At 34.9% G+C, this 15421-nt stretch overlaps 1 protein-coding gene and 1 pseudogene across 3 annotated transcripts; one reads left to right on the forward strand and one right to left on the reverse strand.

The window, feature by feature from the left end:
- Positions 1-723: 723 nt before the first annotated feature.
- On the forward strand, positions 724-1315 carry LOC110422812 (uncharacterized; annotated as a pseudogene).
- Positions 1316-3324: 2009 nt separating this feature from the next.
- Positions 3325-15206, reverse strand: MYB4R1 (myb domain protein 4r1). Of its 3 annotated transcripts, none has more exons than XM_021436674.2 (10): positions 14243-15203; positions 12600-13090; positions 10971-11167; positions 10253-10423; positions 8722-9036; positions 6326-6484; positions 6099-6248; positions 5291-5500; positions 5156-5194; positions 3325-4975 (listed from the first exon to the last, which is right to left on the reverse strand). In XM_021436674.2, exons 1-10 carry the CDS (start codon positions 14685-14687, stop codon positions 3625-3627), a joined length of 3528 nt encoding a protein of 1175 aa, XP_021292349.1. In that variant the 5' UTR covers positions 14688-15203; the 3' UTR covers positions 3325-3624. The 3 variants fall into 3 exon arrangements, with proteins under 3 accessions (XP_021292349.1, XP_021292351.1, XP_089640747.1); XM_021436676.2 differs by having other exon boundaries at positions 5156-5191; positions 14243-15201; XM_089784621.1 differs by having other exon boundaries at positions 5156-5500; positions 14243-15206.
- Between the last annotated feature and the right edge of the window lie 215 nt (positions 15207-15421).

Below are 15421 nucleotides of genomic sequence, written 5' to 3' on the forward strand. Positions count from 1 at the left end.
TTAAGATAATAGATTATAAACTCCTTAGTGATCTAAGGCCAACTCATGTTTTCTCCAAGATCACTCTCAAAATGAAAGTGCTCTTTCATTAAGCTACTTAAGCCTTAAGCTTCCTTATTCTTTCAAGAGCCTTAATGTTTTGTTTTTCTTGTATTCATTGCATTATTCAACCTTCTAAAGGCATTTACGCTTTCTTTTTCATCCTCATTGTATTGATTGTAAAGGTTCTATCTTAACCTTGAAAAAATAGTGTTGTTGAGTGGTTATATCTTATTAAGTGAAAAGGTAGAGGGGTTAAGTCTAAGCCTTTGAAAAGACTGATTGTGAGGATTATGCTTTTTCCTAGAAAAGTATTTTTGAGATAATAGATTCTAAACTCCTTAGTGATCTAAAGGGGAAAGCGTAGGCAAAGACGTCAAATCTCTGTAAAATTATTGTATTTTTTCTTTGGCTCTCTAAAATTGCTTTTATTGTTATTTGTTCTCCAAATTGTTTTTGAAATACTTGAAAAAGAATTTCTACAACTTAGTTCATTATTTTTAAAGAAACTTTTCATTCTTAATTGGTTTAGAAAAAAAATACTCTACTCTTCAAGTTTGCAAGAATTTTTGAAAACCTTTAACTCACCCATCTTTTGAAGTTATTCCTTTTGAGCTACATTCTAATAGAAAAAGTCAGGAAGTGGATGGTTTGAGACTTTGCTAAATAGTCATATTAATGTAAACTTTGGAGAAAGTTTATAATTTAGACTAGTTTACTAGTGCTTCCAAGAATGAATGTTCTGATGCAGTTAGCTTTAAATGGATGTTGAATCAAGGATTGATAGAGCACCATAAAGAAAAAGTAGAATACTTCAAATGTTGGGCATGATTCTCTTCCAAAGAAATTTGCTTCGAAGGATGGTTTTAGTGCTTGGGAATTCATATGATATTTATGCTAAGCTATTAAATAGAACCCACAAGTCTCATGTTCATTCGTAGGAAGATGCTACTCCTCTTTCAAGTTACAAGCCAATAATCAATTCTACATCATTAACAAGTGATCTTAAAGAAGTGGAGGTGGTTGCTGTCAAGGCTTTAGAATAGTTCAATATCACCCATCACATGGTTTTGTACTATGAGGATCTCGTCATAAATCATACAAACCTATAAGATGTTTAGGAGTTTCTAAGCCTTCTGTAGATGGAATTAACTAGTCGCCAAGTTTAAATACACAAAGGTTCATTATTTAATTTGTGAAGAACTGGGATGATGTGAACAAGCCACTAAATGGAGCAAAATATGAGAGTTTCTTCTATGCTAAATATTTAAAATGACTGCATTGTTAACAAAAATGGTGTGGGTACCATCTTTAGCTAATTTTTATTGTTGAAGTTGACTTAACATTCAACTTGTTTCAAAATTTTCGCTACCATGAAGGCATGATGCTCTTCATGTTGGCAACACTCAAGGTGATTAACACACCATTGATGTAGGTGATCAGTGCTGCATTGAGCCATGTACCATTTTTTCTCTTGATTTATTTATATTGATCATATAAACAACTTGTATATCGTCAACTAATGAAAATTTAGGTATATCAATTGTGTGTGTGAGAGAGAGAAAGAGAGATAGAGAGAGACAAAGAGAGGGAGGGAGGGAGGGAGGGTTGTACTTAGGTTATTGTGATGAATCCAACAATAGTCTTTGATTGTTTATTCTTTAAGTTACTCTTGAAAATCCCCAAGTATTACACAAAAGTATGCTTGTGAAATTCTCTTATTAGCTTTGGATTTTTTTCACTAAAAGAAGTGGCTACTACGTTTAGATGATGTATTTATATTAATCCTAATTACATTCCAATAAATTTTAAGCATATGTAAATGGTTTAGGCACAATCATATTAAAAACCTATTTGTTTCACTTGGGATATGTCAGTACCTTAGCCCAAATAATTATTTGGGTTGGGGTATAATGGTATCAAAACGTGCGCTACTCTTGTTGGGAAAATGCAAAAAAATTTCAATATTGTCATTAGCATTGATGCCAAGAAGTATGCACTATCTTAACAAAAAGATAACCATATCTTTACGTAGGAAACTTGGAATCCACTTGTGTTTGGTTCATTAGAAATTAAACTCATGTAGCTTTCCAATCATATATAACTAAAATAGCAAAACTTCCATAAATCAATATAAAATCAAACTTAAAGTGACAGTACAATATACAAAACTCAATTCTTTTAGCACATTTCCCTTTTCAATTCATAAAATCTAATACCTCCTCATCCAACTACTAAGTAAGCATATAATCATATTTAATTATTGAATAATTGATAATCAATAAAATCAATAAGCCCAACCTAAGCTAAATCACGGAGACATGTGAAAACTACAAAACTTCTAGGTTTTTCTCGTCAACCTTAATTCAAATCCTTCTAAATCAATCAAAGATTATTCTTCAATTAAAGAGAGGGTTTTTACTCACTTTGTAGTGATAAATTCAACAATAGTCTTTTGATTGTTTATTCTTTGAGTTGTTCTTGAAAATCAAATCCTACACAAAAGTATGCTTGTGAAATTCTCTTCTTAGCTCTAGGTTTTCTTCACTAAAGGAAGTGGCTGGTATGTTTAGATGATGTATTTATACTAACCCTAATTATATTTCAATAAATGTCAGCATATGTAAACGGTTTAGACCCAATTATCTTAAAGACCTTTTTGCTTAACTTGGGATAATTCAATACCTAAACCCAAATAATTGTTTGAGTTTGGATATAATGATATCAGAGCATGTGCAAGTCCAATGTGGACTTTCACATTGTACTGGTTCTTAGTCTCATGGAGTGAACTTTAATTGTGATTGTGATGTGTGCATTTTCTAAAGACATTAAGGATAATAACTACTAGTAATTTCAGATAAGTTTTTAAAATTTATATGATTTAAAATTGAAAAGTTATTCGATCAATGTTACTAGAACTTAAATAGTTATAACTTTAATTTAGGCCCAAAATAATAATTGAAGTTAAGATCTGGTTATGAATTGGACTAGAAGTCCAATGCATTGATTGAGATTTAAACCTAAATTGCTAATTGGGTTTAATGGACTATTTGGGCCTTGGATTGACAAGTCCAAATTGCGAATTAAGAAAAAAAAAAAAAAAGCTGGAGCAGCAATGCAGTCAGACTTCCCCTTAGGTCACATATTCTCCTCCAGCTTTCTCTTTTTTAACCAAACACAGAAAATTAACAATTTTCCATCCTCTCTTTCATTTTTTTTTTTTACTTTCTTTCCTCACTTTCTTCCTTACTACCAGATGGTGTTAAAGTAATTTAACCATTGATGTAAACAGGAATAAGATGACACTGCATCATATCATTTGGTAGGATAACAAAATGTTGAGTATACATTTGGCTGTATAATTTTACTTCTTTACTTTCTCTTTTTCTTCATATCGGGGATCGGCTGGCCTAAGCCCAAGGATCAAAAATAATCTAATTACAAAACTGGGGGACCAGTGCGACATCCTATAATGCAAAATTCCCATCTCATTTCCTCTCTGCACAATGTACTATGTAATGTACCTACATGCAAAATTTTCACAGCCTAGTGGAGGGCAACAGCAACTAATCATTGTGCCTTTGTTCATCCATTGGAAGGCAGCTCAGATTCCCTTCTCATACAAGAGGAAGCTGGCCCCCTCTTCTTTAATCTCTTGCGCAACTGCACAAGAGTGATGCCATCAGCCTCACAATTACCATCCTGATCAATCCTTTCTGGTTCTCTCACAACTTCATGGCAAGCAACAGTGTCATTTACAATGCCATCTCCCACAATGTTCATGTCACTAGACATTATAGTTTGCTTCAAACTGCTGCGGAACATAGAATTTTCAGGAATTACTCCATCACAGTTAGTTTTAGCTTCACAATGTTGCAAACCAAATTGTATTTGATTTGTCTTGTCACGTTGCTCCGCTCCTTTCATAATAGATAAATGCGCATTTTCAGAAATTTGATGCCTTCTGTTCTTCGATTTATTGCGAAGAAAGCCAGCAAGCTTCACCTCATCTCCATCTGCAAATGATGGAATGCTTTTCTTCAATTTATCTTGCAGAAAAGAGGCAAGCGTAATGTCATCTTTAGCTCCAGACAGCTCACTGCTCTTTCTGCTCCTGCTGTGCTGCCTTAGAGAACTATTTCCCCTCTTCTCCACCTTTTTACTTGATGGAAGGTTCTCAAAATCTTCAGCACTAATAATCCTTGAACTTTGAGAGGTTGATAAATTCATGCACGTTTTCCTCTTTGATCCCGGTTTAGCAATACTCTTCTTTCCAGAAGCATCATCCACACCAAGAATATCAACTTCTACACCATTATTGTGCATCATTTCAGCACCACCAGTAGCTCCTGAAAACTCAGAATCCTCAGAACAGACAGAACTCTGTTCTTCGCCAAATTCAGTATGTACCCTCTTCTTGGAACACTGTTTTGGTGATGGTTTGGGATGTTTTTCCCTCTTTATAGTAAGACTATGACCAAATGATTCAGCCTCATTATTGGTGGTCACACACAATGTTGAAAGTGAATGAGATGACGAATTATCCTGCATTGGTTCAATGCATTTATTACTTTCTGACTGTTGTTTTCTTTTCTCTGTCTGAACAGCATCATCCTGCACTGAGTCACTGCAATTATTATTTCCTGAAGGTGGTTTTCTTCTCCTTTTCCTTTGAATGACAACATCTTGTACTGATTCAGTACAATTATTACTCCCTGATGGTGGTTTTCTCTTTCTTTTCTTTGGATAGGCCACACCTTGTGCTGGTTCAATACAATTATTATTCCCTGAATGTGGGTTTCTTCGTTTCTTCCTATCAGCATCATGGCCATTAGCAGCCTCAGCCTCATTCTCGTGCATCATCCCTGGAACTTCAGAAGAACACGCTTGAGCTCCTTTTCTACAACTTTTGCGTGTCCTCTGTTCGGAGAATTGCCTACAGCACGAGAAAAAGATTAACATATGACTAGCAATTGGAGTAAGAACAGACCTAAACCAAGGAAAATGGAGCATTTTGATAAATATGCAAGAGTTGCAGTAGCAATAATAAAAAGAAAATGAAAATAGAGAAACTCTCTCACTCTGTTGAATAATGAAATTGGGGGCAAAAACTCACCTTAATGTTGCATCGTTTTCCTTCTCAGATTCTGACCTGCTGCATACAAGAAGATAAATCAAACTAGAATTAGGACAAGATGTTAAAGGAAAAAGAGAGAGACAAACAGAATGAAAATAGCTTTGAACATTGTACCTTTCTTTCCTTTTTCCTTTACTTGGAAGATTTGTATTTTCAGGTTCAGCAGTTGAATTTGTCAAAAGTAATGGCATATAAAAGTCATTAGGGCCAAGGGCAGGACGCTCAGATTCCCGATCTACAAAGTTAGATATAAGAGTAGCTTTACGTATTCTTCTAGCCTCTTGAAGCAAAGGCACTGCTTTTGGATGCAATGTCTTCCACCTCCTAGTTATAAAGACAGAAGTTGAGATTGAAAAGTTGCTCAGAAAGATTAAGCAAACATAGTATTAAAAAATACACAAGAACAAGAAGGAAAAATAACACATGATAGAGGCTTAACCAAGTAGAGGTGTAACAAAGTCAACCCTACTCACATGCTATTCAGGTTTCGACTCAAAATATTTACACTTAACTCGTTTACTGTCAAGTTGAGCTCGACTAGCTGAATGAGCCAAGTTTGAGCATTCAATACTCGCTTAAGAGAGCTCAGAAACTTATTGAAGTTTTTATTTTTAATGTATTCATATAGTCTTTTATATATAATATGCAAATATTAATATAAACATGCAACCAAACTCGAGCTCATAGTCAAGCTCAATCTGCAACTTAATTTTTGTTTGAAGGCAATCAAGCCTAATCGAGTCAAACTCAAGTAGCTAGATATTATTTTGAGTCAAGCCCAAGTATAAAACATAAAGTCCAAGCAAGCTTAAGCCAAGCTCCAAGCTTGAGTTTGGTAATCAACTCAACCTTCAAATTTACTGTGTCAATTCGGCTCATTGACAACACCCTAAACCAACAGTTAAAATCAACATTTTCATACCTCCAACACTGATTATCAGTTCGTGAAGGCATACATGCGGCAACCTTTGACCAGCAACATCCATGTTCTTCAATAGCTGCTTCCAGCCTCAAGTCCTCTTCTTTAGTCCATCTGCCCAAATTCAAAGCCGGATCTAAAGAGTTGACCCACCTGCCACCATAGTGAAAGATTAACAATTCTATTTAATTAACACCATCTTGCTAGACCTACAGATTGCTAGACCATACCTTTCTCTACATTGCACTTGAGTTCGACCAGGAATAACTTCAGCTATTTTTCTCCAATTTTTTGGCCCAAAAAGCATCACAGCCACTTTCAAGCGCTTATCTTCATCATGCGTCCATCTACCCACTCTTTGCCTGGTTGGGTGAAGCGATTTTATCCATCTGTATACTATAAAAATCTCATTAGTATAAATTAAATGATGTTACACAATCCTAAAAAGAAGCTAGTTCTACCATATCCCTCCTATATGAAAACAATATAAATCATGCATTACTAACATAAAGTAGATAGGGTCCTAAATGACCCCTCCATGGAATTAGGTGATGCAGGGAATTATTTTAGTGGAGGTTTCAGCTCAGAAACGCCGATGGCAACATGCGATCAAATAGTGCAGGTCATTAAACATAAAATATTTAGAATACATGGGAGTGCTATTGAAAATGTAAAATGCCCTTGTCACAAAAAGATGATGTAAAAAAGAAAACATACATCTGACAAACCAAAAATTCCATGGAATTAAATGAACACCTAGATTGAAAAAGCAGCACAGACATTTTAACAACATTGAGACCAAATTTATCGATAACAGTATAATAAGATATATAGCTATAAACAAGCAAAGTTTTACATATTAGCATTGATTATTGAAACTCCTAAAATGTGGATATATTGTTAGTTATATCTATGGATATAAAAATATAAACAAGATTTTAAAAAAACTAAATTTCTGAATAGAACTTTAGAGGACACTAATCTACACATTTACATACATTTTAATGTCATGATTTTATAATTTTGATAAATGAAATGCAGCATAGTTATTTCAACAACATTTAGACTAAATTTATTGATATCAGCACAATAAGAGACATAGCTGAATGGAAGCAAGGTTTTAGACATTAGCATTGATTATTGAGACTCCTAAAATGTGGATATACTTGTATCTATGGATATAAAAATATAAACAAGATTTTAAAAATGTAAAATCCCAAATAAAACTTTGAAGTACACTAATCTACGCATTCACATACATTTCAATGTCATGATTTTACAATTTTGATATACAAACTGAAATGACTTAGGTGCAAAGGGAGACAATTCCAGGTGCTAAGGACCATTTTCAGCCAGAACCTATGCTTTCATCGGGAGGATATATTCATAAGAAAAGTTGGGTAACTTTAACCACTTGTCCTACATCATTCGACTTTTAACTTAACACCCACATAAGCAATCTCTAGTCATTTACTTCTTGAGAAACTTTTAATACATAGTTTGACAAAAAAGAATGCTTACGTTGGCTAACCAAGATATTTTGAAAATATACTTGTAAATTTACCCTTTGAATTAATCCTGTTAAAGTTTATGCGTACCTAAATAATTATATTGTAATATCTATGGATTTTTTATCAATATATTGCCTGAAGTCAAAATTGGCTAAAAACAAGAAATTGATTCATTGTTCAACCCAAAACCCGCTTGAAGCTCAAAATTACCAAATCAATAAATAGCTCAAACCCAAATGACCAAAAACAGACTCACATGCACCGGATTTCCACCTTCAAAAACAATTTAAGAGAAAATTCTAAGAGAAACAGAAACCATTTTGTATATTCCTAGCTATCACATGATGATGTACACTGCCATAGAATGAAAACACTGCATCCTGGTTTTGTAATAGTTGTGTGAAAATGCAATTTCTGATTTATTCTACATTTTAGATCAAGGTGTGATCTTAAAAATTGTAATCGTAGTAATGTCTATGTTGCTGTATTAATTGTTCTTTCCCCTAGTTATTTACTTATCTAAAAATCTACTGATCCTAACTTTAGCAATCTAACCTTCCCTTTCCAACAACAAATAGCCAATGAAGCAGCCTCTTGCCAGCCCCCAACAAAAAATTAAATCCTTAAAACCTAAATTTTCAAATTTTCTCTAGTTAGACTTGGAACTTTAGATCCTGCTTTAGGGAGCCATTATGTATCAGTCATACATTCATTATGTCATGTAACTCCTATTTCAAGGAAAGGCTTCCCCTCTCAAATTTTTCTACTGCCTGAAGCACATGATTTATGAACCGTTTCCTATATCATTACAATTTTGAATTGTTCAAATAAGATATCTATAACCTTTCGTCGTTTAAATCATAAAGGATGAGATCTGTAACATAAGAAAGGCTATGATAAAATTAATTGAGAGAAGCTAGTCTATATTAAAATAATTCACGTTTCATAAATTAAAAAAAAAATTAAAGCACAATGCAAACTTTTTTACTTACAGATTCCTTGCCAATTCATTCACTAGCAAAGAGTCTAATATGAACAAATTTTGTGTCATTAGCTGGAAAGGTATCACTAAAATTAAACACAAGCCAAAATAATCTTTGAAATGGCTAACTGACCTATTAGAGCATTGAGTGCCAGTCCGTCCTTTCAAAGTAGAAGCAACAGACTGCCAATCACATTCACCAAAAACTTCAACAGCAATACGAAGTTGATCATCCTCCTCCTCAGTCCAGTCCCCTTTTAGTATGCACGCATTCAAACTCCTCTGATAACGTGCCAGGCATTGAAAAGGGGTCCTGTTCGATCTTAACGATACCGCAATGTCAAACCAGTTACTAATCCCCTTTTCTTGAACAATAAACAAAAGATTCTTATCTTCTTCAGCAGTCCATGGATTGCAATTGATGAGGGGATCTTCATGGTTCAACCAGCTGCAAAAATCAATAAAGAAATCAAGATAAAATAAAAGCATAATAAAGCAATCAATGCTTGTACAATGATTCTCATTCAAGTGCATGAGAAATGTGAGCATCACAAAAAATCTGTGACAACAATCAACACAGATGCATTCAGCAACACTGTTTTGAGTAAAGCATGCATGAAGGAGTCCCACCTTTATGCCCTGCAAAAACCTTGCACTTCTATTCAAACCCAACAGTTGTAAACACGTCTGTGATGGTCATCATTATAGACATCTGATAAGTTAGCCTTATTGAAGGACACATGCTTCAGAGAAAATCAATGAACATGAAAAACTAGTTAAGAACTGCACAGATTGAGGCCAGAAACAAAATAAACATGAACCTAGGATGCATTACTTGCGCAAGTAAGTATAAATTTCGCTAGGCTTGCTAACACATGATTCATAGAAATCATGACCTTTGTGCAACTAAAAGTCCAAGGATGATATGATGTAAGAAATTCTTCCAATGGGGGAAACAGAGAGGGTTTTAGGGCTCACAATCAACACAAGCATGCTTTATGTATTTTCTCACCCCAAAAATGAAAAAGAATGAGAGGGAGGGGGGGGGGGGGGGGGGGGGGGGGGGGGGGGGGCGGTAAACAAAATTTTTGGAACGACAAGCATGAAACAGAAGTTAAAACAAACGAGAAGCATTTAAGATAAGGTAAATGTCAAAATGTTCTCTGCAAAGTAAAAACATACGAAAATCAATGACAGAACAGCAAAAGCACAATAAAAAAAAAAGGTAAAATGCAATATATCACTAGATAATTAGAAATATAGAAACTCCAGAAGTAGCACTATAATCTTTAAAGCAGAAAGGAAGCAAAGTTTTCCAGCATTCAAAGGCAACTGAACAACATTAGGTATGTAAAATTGTTTCAGACAACAAAGAAAGAAAGAAGTGGATGCTTGTTATCAGGTCTTAACATGTTGCATCCCAACAAATTGGGCCAACATTTAGAGGCATGGTAAAATTTCCCAAATGTGACATTTACCAACCAAAATCTTCCAGACTTCAAAATTATATAGCTAATACATTTTTTTATATATTATGTTAGTCAAGAAAGTCAAAAGATGCAACTATTCAAAAGAAACAAAATGCTTTAAGAATGCATGAAATGCTTTTCAAACATCAATTTTATTTTATTTTTTAAAAAAATTACTGTTCAGGAGATACTTACCGCGTTTCACATTCTGCACCAGAACGACCCTTGACATACATGGAAGCTAACTGATCCCAATTCACTTTAGGAAGAAATTCCCTAATCCTCTCAGGGGTGATTTCAAGATCTTTGACTGTTGCTATAATGTCATCCAAATTACTCCCATCTCCAGATGACCCATCTGCACCACTGGCAACACAAAGTGCATAAGAATAATGCATAAATATAACAAAGAAAGTCAAAAGAGTGGAAATGTATCATTCTAAATACAGTGGTATCCAAAAGTTAGATGAATATTGAACAACACAAATTTTCCCTGTAGTCAGAAGTCTTTAAAGTTTCGAAGAATATAAGAGTAATAAATCTTCCATTTTCACATTGTTTTGTTAATTTCTGCCTTTAATTGAATATTTAGATGTTCAAGAATAAGCATACAATCTTATAAATGCAATGAATATGCTCCAAAAACTTGTTATCAGACATGCTACATCACATACTCCGGAACACACTTGACCAGTGCATATATTTAATATCTCCAGCATGGGGCTCAAACTCTAGTGATATATCAGAAGAGTTTTGCAAGGAACATGCAATGGAAAATAGAAAGAATGCATTCCATCTATGGTATTCCGTCTAACATGATCATAACCTTTAGCCTTGGGAATTCTAAGCCATCATCCATTTAAGATAAGACTTCAGACATAAAAATAATGATATAGATATTGAAAAGACAGACCTGAACCAATCCACTGAAACTTGAAGCGCACTCTCTTGAAATTGTTGCCGTATTCCCTTTACAAGATTTTCTCTTTCTCCCCTGGACCATTTTTTCCTCTGAAGTGCAAGAGGAAATTTTGTTAAAGCCATTCTGTAATTAGTGACACTAGAGTTCTCTGGTGGACCATAATCAGCAGAGACATTTTTATCATTAACCTGCAGCAACAGAGCAAGTCATACTCGTCAGCAGATGGCACCACTAAAAATCAATCTATAATAACCTAAGAACAAGTTAGAATCATACTTAAAATCAAAGACATTAATTAGACTTGTAGTGATTAAAGCTACAAGACACAGGTGCAGCAGCAAAACTAACATTAATATGAAGAAAGCATACATATCTTGAATGTATAACCATGCCTCAAATAATACTGTCCTCCACCTAGAGTATCCTCCCTTTATCCTATATATCAGTCCCCTTTGAGAGCACAAAGTTGAAGGAGTGATTGAACTTTCATATATAATATTACTTTTTCAGAACAAACCACCCCCCCCCCCCCCCAATTCACTGATTTTCCTTTGCTTTTATATGGTAATTAATACAGTGGAACAGAGAAAATTAAATCAATAATCAACACTTATCCACTTCTAGCAATAGACATACATTTCGAAAAACCGAAAATGAAAAGATGGACTAACAATATGAGATGGCTGGTGGGAAAGAGAAGAAAAAATAGTGTTTCACCCAATGAATTTCCATTAATCTGTACCTAAATATAGAACCAACCTTAAAGTTTTACCACATCAAAATTTGTAATGAAGCTCAAAAATATCATTAAAAAGAATCATTGGCATATTTCTTATATGATCAAATAAATTATAGGGAAAGCTAACTCTATGTGCAAAGCCCCCCAATCTCCAACTCCAAGAAAAACGAATAAAATCACATCATTATACTATGAGTTGCAAGGAATAGAGAAAAAAGATCGATGTACCAAATCCTAGTTAGTTCACATAGAAACTTAAGATTTAATGTAATTTGCAGTAAACATTTTAATGTGCAAAATGCCCTGTATTAAAATTTCAAAACTATAACAGGCTCACAAGCCACTTTTTGAAGAATATAGCAACAAACATAAGCTAGCATAAGAAAGATATAAAAGGCAATGGTAAGAGTATAAGACTAGAAATGCTATATGACACTGAATGTTGGCAATGAAATATCAAAACGTGCAAAAAATGAGCAGGGTTGTGATGACTGCAATGGATATATGGGAATACAATGAAAGATACTGCACTCAATAGAGCAAATGGAAAAATATGATCCATGTAGCCAACCCCACTCAATAGAAAAAGTCTTAAGTCACTGTTGTTGCATAAAAAGCATTGAAATCACACCATGATTTGCTAAGCAAAATCTACTCTGACATCACTAGGTAACTGACACCATAACTATTGGTCAAGTTTGGTTTGACTCTCTATTTAGTAGCATGCTTTGTTAATGGTTAAGATTACAATCTTGCAAAGCTTGTTCACAGGACATGCATTTTGGACAAATTAGCTGCAAAAAGCATTTGAAACTCTTTAGTTTGCATTCCCAGAAGAGAAGAAATAAGAGACATAAAATGGCAAAGAGGTAAATGATAACCTCAGGATCCTTAGAAGTCCGTGATTTTCTTGCTGAAATTAATTGTATACGAGGATCCTTGTTTATCGATAATGATCGTCCTGTTATTTTTTTGCAAGAAACCTGAAAGTCTTTAAGAATTTTAACGCGTTCCTTCAATTTCTTGTTCTCCTCAATTTTTGATTCAATCTGAGTCAACTTACTTCGAAGAAACTTCTGATAAGACCTGTTCTTTTTAATAGCATCAATGAGCTGCTGTGCAGACTTTGGAAACCTCGACGAGTTGTCCGCCAGTGTAGACAATTCGTTGGCATGTGAGTGGTCCCACTGAACTAAACCAACAGGCTGCATCTCCACATTGTCACTTGAAAAATGGGAGATGTTGCCAGCCTTCTCATAATCTTGAAATCTTTCACAAATATCATTGCTTGTTGCATCCTGTAAGGGCATGCTAGTCGTATAAATGGGCTCTGTTTTCTCTATGTGATCCTCTGTGCTGATTCCCCGAGTGTCTGATCAACATTATTTAAAAAAAATTAATGTAAACAAGATGCATAAATGAGCAGTCATTGGGTAATTTGCATGCTTTAACACAAATGTATGGACTGCAGACATAGAGTGAGAAAGAGCTCAGGAGATTGATATCAATATAAACAAGATCTATAGGAACTGCTAACAACACCTTAAGCCCTAAAATAAGAGTTAGATATTAAAAAAATAAGTACCAAAAAGGATTACTCATCACTAGTAAAAATAATGAATTTCAACCATCTCCCTAAAGAACCTCACAGAAAACCTTTAAAATACAATATGCTTCTGAAACTACAAAGAACCATTGTTTTTACCACATCTGGATGGCATTCAACACAGAAAGTAATAAAGATTGTGAGAGTTTGTTAACTTACATAAGGAAAAAAAAATCAATAGGAACACCTAACAATAACATAAGCACATGTTAACCTGAATATCAATAAGATTAAGGCCCCCCAAGATCCACTATTATGAATTACGAATTTGATGATTACCCTAAAGAACCTCACAAACACCTTTGAGGAAAATGGCTCCTAGAACTAAAAAAGAAATACTTTTGCTACATTTGGATGACAACCAATGTGAAAGGACTTTCAATCAGTTTGCAATCAAAATGTTTCAGACTTCATTACAGCTCTTAGACTACAAATTTTGAACCAAAAAATGGAAAGAAAATTTTTGGTATAGACATTCTCCTCAGTTCTCTTCCACCAAGCCACAGTTGCATTTTAACTTGCAACTTCATCATCCGATTTAAAGAATTTCAATATAACTTCAATAATTCAACGTTCAAACCATCTTCCCCAACATATCTAGTATCATTCAAGATGCACAAAATTAAGAAAAACCACATTACAAATAACAATAGAAACTATTAACAAACAAGAAACAACACTAAACACAAACAAACCGCAGTAGTTTGAACTGAAAAATGGAAAGGGACGTCCATATATAAAACAATTTCCCAATTCACAACTTAGTTAAGAGGATAACACAATGGAAATAATGCAACAATTAAAAATTCGTATATTTGCATCAGAAACAGCAAAATTGTTATCGAAATAACAATATTTTATCATAAGATCAACCCGCCACTCAGTAAAATCATAATTTCAAAGAGAATTGGGACTTACCATTGCTAGAATAAGCCCGAAACCGCCTCTGGATAATGCGAAGAGTCTCGAAATCATCTTCAGCATCGTCATCAGAAGAAATTGGAGGAAGAAAGCAGGGAGGCTGAATAGACAGAGGCTCACAAACGTCCACCGAAAGCGCAAAACGACTCCGTATACTCCGGAAAATTTCCATATCATCCTCGCTGCCGGAATACGCCAAAGCAGCCGAGGAGACGGCGGCGTCCGAAGTGGAGGGTCGGTCATTGTCGGAAGCGGCGATTTGGAGATCGTTAAGGTCGGCGCCGGTGCGGAGGCAGGCTTGTTTTAGGGCTTCCATGTCCTCGTCAAAACTGTCGTCGTTTTCGCTGACGGAGAGCTCTTCTTCTTCTTCTTCTTCTTCATCTACCTCCTCTTCTTCTTTTTCTTTTTCTTTTCCGGTGTCGTATTGGTCGTGTAGAGACATTGTTCTGACTTGTTTGTAGAAAAGCCAAGCGAATTCTACTTGGTGAGGGGATTCTTGAAGAGACTGTGACTACGGAGCTCCCTAAGACGCAGGGGAGGCCGAAAAGCTGGAGCAGAAGGAGAAAGCAAGGCTGGAAAGAAAAGCTGGCACAACAGCTTCCAATTCCAAACGGTTGATGCGTCTGGGTAGGGTGAGATCCACTAATATTTTGGGTTCCAAAGAACATGGGCTTTCAAATTGGGCCTATAGACCTAGAGATGAATACTCAGTGTAGGACCCATCCAATCAAACATACTTCTTATTCAAAATAAAAGTATTAAGAGTATAAACAAGAGGAAATTGTGAGAAATAAACCTTATGTAACTAATTTTAGAAATAATCACCTATATAAAGTTATCTGTTTTTAGTCAAAAAGAAACATGAGTCAACGAAAATGCCCTTAAAAATATAGTGGCAAATTAAGCTTATGATATCTCCCTCCCGTCAAAGAAAAAATAGAAATGAAAACTCAGCTATTTGAGCTCGCTCATCTTTCTCTCTCAGCTTTCTGAACTATATCAACTTTGTCAACTCTTTATTAAGCACCATAGTCATTAGCTCTCTCAACTCTCTGAACTGTATGAGCTCAATCAACTCTTTGTTGAGCACCATCGTCATCGTGCTGTAATCTATCTCTCGGTATCTAGCCATATTGTCATCGATAAACAAACCCTATAGCAGAGATGACATCAAAG

This window comes from Theobroma umbraticum, unplaced genomic scaffold, assembly GCF_002168275.2.
Source record: "Theobroma umbraticum cultivar Fairchild unplaced genomic scaffold, ASM216827v3 scaffold_146.0, whole genome shotgun sequence".
Classification (NCBI taxonomy): Eukaryota; Viridiplantae; Streptophyta; class Magnoliopsida; order Malvales; family Malvaceae; genus Theobroma; species Theobroma umbraticum.